Here is a 5,000-nt window from a genome sequence, read left to right as displayed (position 1 = left end):
GTGTGGGGGTCAGGGCTGGTGATTGGTTCGTCCGTCAGCCTATCCCTGCTGGGGGAGGTGCTAAGGCAGGAGGTGAAGCTCCGCCCCTTCCATCAGACGGAGGTTTTCCGCTCCGTCCTGGAGCAGCTGAGATGGTTCGCTGGTCTGCAGATACGCAACGTAGCTGTAAGTACACACTGCATAGACAATACATTACATGCACACACACACACACACACACACACACACACACACACACACACACACACACACACACACACACAGCTGAGATGGTTCGCTGGTCTGCAGATACGCAACGTAGCTGTAAGTACACACTGCATAGACATTACATTACATGCACACACACACACACACACACACACACACACACACACACACACACACACACACACACACACACACACACAATATAACTAAATAACACGAAATAATATATTATAACTATTTCATGAAGAGCTCCTCATGTTCTGCAAGGAAACACGGCAAGGGCAACAAACCCACCGCCTTCTCCACATCCAGCCTCATACCTTTACCCAAGAAAGGCGACCTCCAGCAGCCTGGGAACTACAGAGGTATATATGCCTGTCAACCATTGCTTCCAAAATCTACAACTCTCTTCTGCTTAACCGGATAACACCTCATATTGACCCGGTTCTCCGTAGGAACCAAAACGGTTTCCGTAGGAAAAGATCAACTCTACCACAGATCCTTTTGCTCTAAGGAGAATCGTCGAAGAAATTCGGGTATCAAAGAAGAAAGCTTCCATCATTTTTTGTGGATTTTTGTAAAGCATTCGATAGTGTGGACAGGAAAGCTATGATGCATATATACTGCTCAACTATGGATTACCAGCAGAAATGGTGAAAGCAATAGCAGTGATGTATGAGAACCCTGTCTGCTTTGTGCAGAGCATTGACGGACCAACAAAAGGAATTCCAGACAACCACAGGCATCCTTCAGGGTGACACACTTGCTCCTTTTCTCTTTGTCATCGTCGTTGACTACGTCCTCAGGCAAGCCTTAGACACCATCGCCTCCAAAGGTCTCACAATAGGCAGAAGATGTGGTCCGTCAAAGTCGTCAGTGGCTGACTGACCGTGACTACGCGGATGACGTCGCACTGATAGCTGAACACATATCCTCTGCTCAGGAGCCTTTAACATCACTAGAACTGTCAGCAGCCAAAGTGGGCCTTTTGCTGAACGCCAAAAAGACAGAATGCCTGCTTCTGAATCAAAGAAACTGAGGAATTCAAGTACCTTGGATCGTATGTAGTCAGTAGCAGAAACAAGGACTTCCTGACTAGGAAAGGTCAGGCCTGGAGTGCTTGCAATAAGCTACATCAAATATGGCAGTCAGACATCTCAAGAGCTACCAAGATCAACCTTTTCAGAGCCTGTGTGGAAAGTATCCTTTTTGTATGGTGCCGAAACATGGACAATGAATAAGGAGCTACGGGATCGTCTGGACGGAACATACACCAGACTGATGTACTTTATTTAGTAAGACAGTACACGGAAGTACAAATTCGCAATACTCCTCATGCGTGTCCAGAACCTTTAATGTTTTAATAAATTAGACCTGCTGGTGGCGCTATAACAGGCCAATGTTAAAAGGGTAGCATTTGTTCCTCAACGTAGTGTGAATGTGTGTGCAAAGTTTGACTGCAGTCGGACGCTGCGTTCATGATTTGTGGCATTTTGTTCTAAATGGGCCACTCCTTCAAACTGTAGATATCAATCTTAGCCAATCGGGATGGAATATGAAAAATTAAACAGATCCGTCATTTCATTACATTGGTGTTTGTTGTGTTTATGTCAGTGTGTAGGTGGTAACATAATGACAGCCAGTCCTATCTCTGACCTCAACCCTGTTTTCATGGCAGCCGGCTGCAAGGTTACACTAATGGATACAGGTACACACACACACATGCACGCACGCACGCACGCACGCACGCACGCACACACACACACACACACACACACACACACACACACGCACACGCACACGCACATGCACATGCACATGCACATGCACATGCACATGCACATGCACATGCACACACAGACACACAGACATTATGAAAGACAGCTTGAACCTTGAACTGCTCTAAACATCAACCTATCTGTGTGTGTGTGTGTGTGTGTGTGTGTGTGTGTGTGTGTGTGTGTGTGTGTGTGTGTGTGTGTGTGTGTGTGTGTGTGTCTGTGTCTGTGTCTGTGTCTGTGCATGTGCGTCTGTGTGTGTGTCTGTGTGTCTGCGTGCGTGCGTGCGTGCGTGCGTGTGTGTGCGTGTGTGCGTGTGTGTGTAGGAGCGTGTCGTACAGTGGACATGGACGAGCGTTTCTTCACGTCTTACAGGAAAACGGTCCTGAAACCTGAAGAGATTCTCATCAATATTCTGATTCCTTACAGCAACAAGGTAATTATTCACATATGATAATAATGACATGAATATTAATTATGATAATTACTATTCTGGTTCCTTACAGCGGCAAGGTAACTATTCATATATCAATGTAGAGAGAATAACCGCACATCCACTGTTACTTATTTCAGGTGCGTTGGATAGTAGATCATCTGAATCAAACAATAAGTCCCGCACACTGTATCTTGCTGTGGCAACTCACTTTTTTTATTAAATGACAAACGTTTCGATCCGTCTGGACCTTCCTCAATAGTGTCTTACAATACTGATCACTTTGTGCTCTTAGTGCTACATAGATTTCATGAACAAGATCTCAGAGATAAACGTGTGTACTAATTGTCTCCTGTTGACACTAGATGTAGAAAGTCTGTACACCAGCATCCCCCATCAAGGGGGTCTATCATTTTTGGCATATTTCCTAAGAAAATATCGTCAAACAAATGATATGCCACCTAATGAATTCATCCTGCAGTTAGCAGAATTTGTATTAAGTTTGAAGAAGACTATTATCTCCAGGTCAATGGTTGTTCAATGGGCAGTACGGTAGCTCCAAGCTATGCCAATTTATATGTTGGTCTATTTGAAGAAAAGTTTGTGTATAATGCCACAGAGAACCCTTTCATTAACAAGGTTATCAAATGGTATCGTTACATTGATGACATCTACTGTCTGTTTGTAGGTACTGTAACTGAAGTGAGTGAGTTTGTTACTCTGCTCAATGAGAAAGACCCAAATCTGAAGTTTACAGCTGAATATGCGAGAGACAGAGTCCATTTCCTAGACATGTGGGTTGAGAAGAAGGCTGGTTCACTATGTACCACTTTGTATAGAAAAGATACAGATCGAAACACCTTACTAATGGCCAATAGTTATCATCCCGTACCCCTCAAAACGAGGCTTACCACGAAGCCAATTTTTCAGACTTAGACGGATCTGTCACACCACTGAAGATGTTATGGCTAAATCACTTGACATGAAACAGAGGTTTATAGAGCGAGGTTATCCTATTGAATGTGTTGAAGAAGCGTACCAAATGTCTCAAAAACAAGAAATGAACTGTTAAAAAAGAAACATTCGATCATGTTCAGTACAACAGCTATACATTGGGGCCCATAATTAAAAAACATTGGCACATACTATCCTCAGACCCTACCATATCAACAGATGTAAAAGATCCACCTCTAATAGTGTATAGAAGAGGACACAATCTGAGAGATAGCCTAGTTCATGCACATATAAAAACAAGGAAAAGGGAAACACAATCATTGTTTGCACCTCTTCCGAATGGTTGCTATAAATGTAGAGGTTAATTATATATATAAATACATATTAGAAAATGAAATTAAAGCAGTGATTCCTGCAGATCTTTATCATCAATGAAATCAATACATAATGTTGCTGCACAACGACTGCCCAGACTTCACAGGGTTCAACCAAATGAACCCTTACCTTTATACTCTATGGACTAAAGGTCCTGGTAGGACATAAAACCATCAGTACTAGAGGTCCTGGTAGGACATAAAGGGGTATTTTTTTTAACCGTTTCAGGGCCAGTACTTCAGGGCCTATAAGGTGTCCCCTCGCAGAGAGGATGACATCAGCATCGTGACGTCGGGCATGAGCGTGACGTTCGCTGAGGGAACCTCAGTGGTCCAGGACCTCCGGCTGAGCTATGGAGGCATGGCCCCCACCACGGTGATGGTTACCAAGACAACCAGGAGACTGCTGGGGAGGTACAACACACACACACACACACACGCACACACGCACACACGCACGCACGCACGCACACACACACACACACACACACACACAATAACAAGTTTCGCCAGTGGTAGGGCGTTCCACATTTTTGATGAATAGCATGAGAACAAGTTCATTCCCTTTGTTGTGCCAAATCTGGGTTGAACATGATTTGTGGAGCTGCCTCTGGTGTTATGATCATGGACTTGATTTACATTTTGGAAGTATTTTGACAAATACAGGGGGATCCCAATGTTGTGGTGTATCTTGAAGACCAGGACCGTAGCTAATTCCTAGCTAATTCCTAGGAATTACTTTAGGATAATTCCTGTTTCCAATGAGAACCTGTGAGCAATTAGGGGTTAAGAGTCTTGCTCAGGGACAAATTTCATTTCATCGACACATATGCTGACCTGGCCTGGAATCGAACCTGGGGCAACCAGGGCCTCTGGCTCCCTAGGCGGGCTCACTAACCACTCAGCTATGGCCACCCCTGCGTCCCCTCAATACTAATCTGAAGCACTGTGTTCAAACGTTACAGACACTGGGGGGAGGAGCTTCTGCAGGAAGCTTGCTCCTCATTGGCCGAGGAGATGACCCTCGACCCCACGGTGCCGGGAGGCATGGCGACCTACAGGCGAACTTTGACCCTCAGCCTGTTCTACAAGTTCTACCTGTCTGTCCTCCACCAGCTAGCAGAGCAGGTACCTGTCTGTCTGTCTGTCTGTCTGTCTGTCTGTCTGTCTGTCTGTCTGTCTGTCTGTCTGCCTGCCTGTCTGCCTGTCTGCCTGTCTGTCTGTCTGTCTGTCTGTCTGTCTGTCTGTCTGTCT

The 5,000-nt window shown here is 45.0% G+C and overlaps 2 protein-coding genes across 2 annotated transcripts in view; one reads left to right on the top strand and one right to left on the bottom strand.

Moving 5' to 3' along the window:
• Positions 1 to 5,000, bottom strand: part of LOC311041025 (target of Nesh-SH3-like) — a gene marked incomplete at its 5' end in the record, with an annotated part of 759,687 nt that overhangs the window by 456,535 nt on the left and 298,152 nt on the right. The window lies entirely within an intron of this gene.
• xdh (xanthine dehydrogenase) overlaps positions 1 to 5,000 on the top strand; it is a gene marked incomplete at its 5' end in the record, with an annotated part of 71,530 nt that overhangs the window by 16,635 nt on the left and 49,895 nt on the right. The window contains 5 exons of the mRNA XM_084051400.1: positions 14 to 165; positions 1,822 to 1,915; positions 2,312 to 2,421; positions 3,976 to 4,160; positions 4,712 to 4,874. Coding sequence (XP_083907526.1) covers positions 14 to 165; positions 1,822 to 1,915; positions 2,312 to 2,421; positions 3,976 to 4,160; positions 4,712 to 4,874 — 704 coding nt within the window. The remainder of the gene's footprint in view (positions 1 to 13; positions 166 to 1,821; positions 1,916 to 2,311; positions 2,422 to 3,975; positions 4,161 to 4,711; positions 4,875 to 5,000) is intronic.

Source organism: Gymnoscopelus microlampas (genome assembly GCF_963454915.1).
Source record: "Gymnoscopelus microlampas genome assembly, chromosome: 24".
In the NCBI taxonomy this organism is placed as follows: domain Eukaryota; kingdom Metazoa; phylum Chordata; class Actinopteri; order Myctophiformes; family Myctophidae; genus Gymnoscopelus; species Gymnoscopelus microlampas.
Note: the sequence above shows the minus strand (reverse complement) of the source record. Positions and strands in the feature narration are given on the sequence as shown.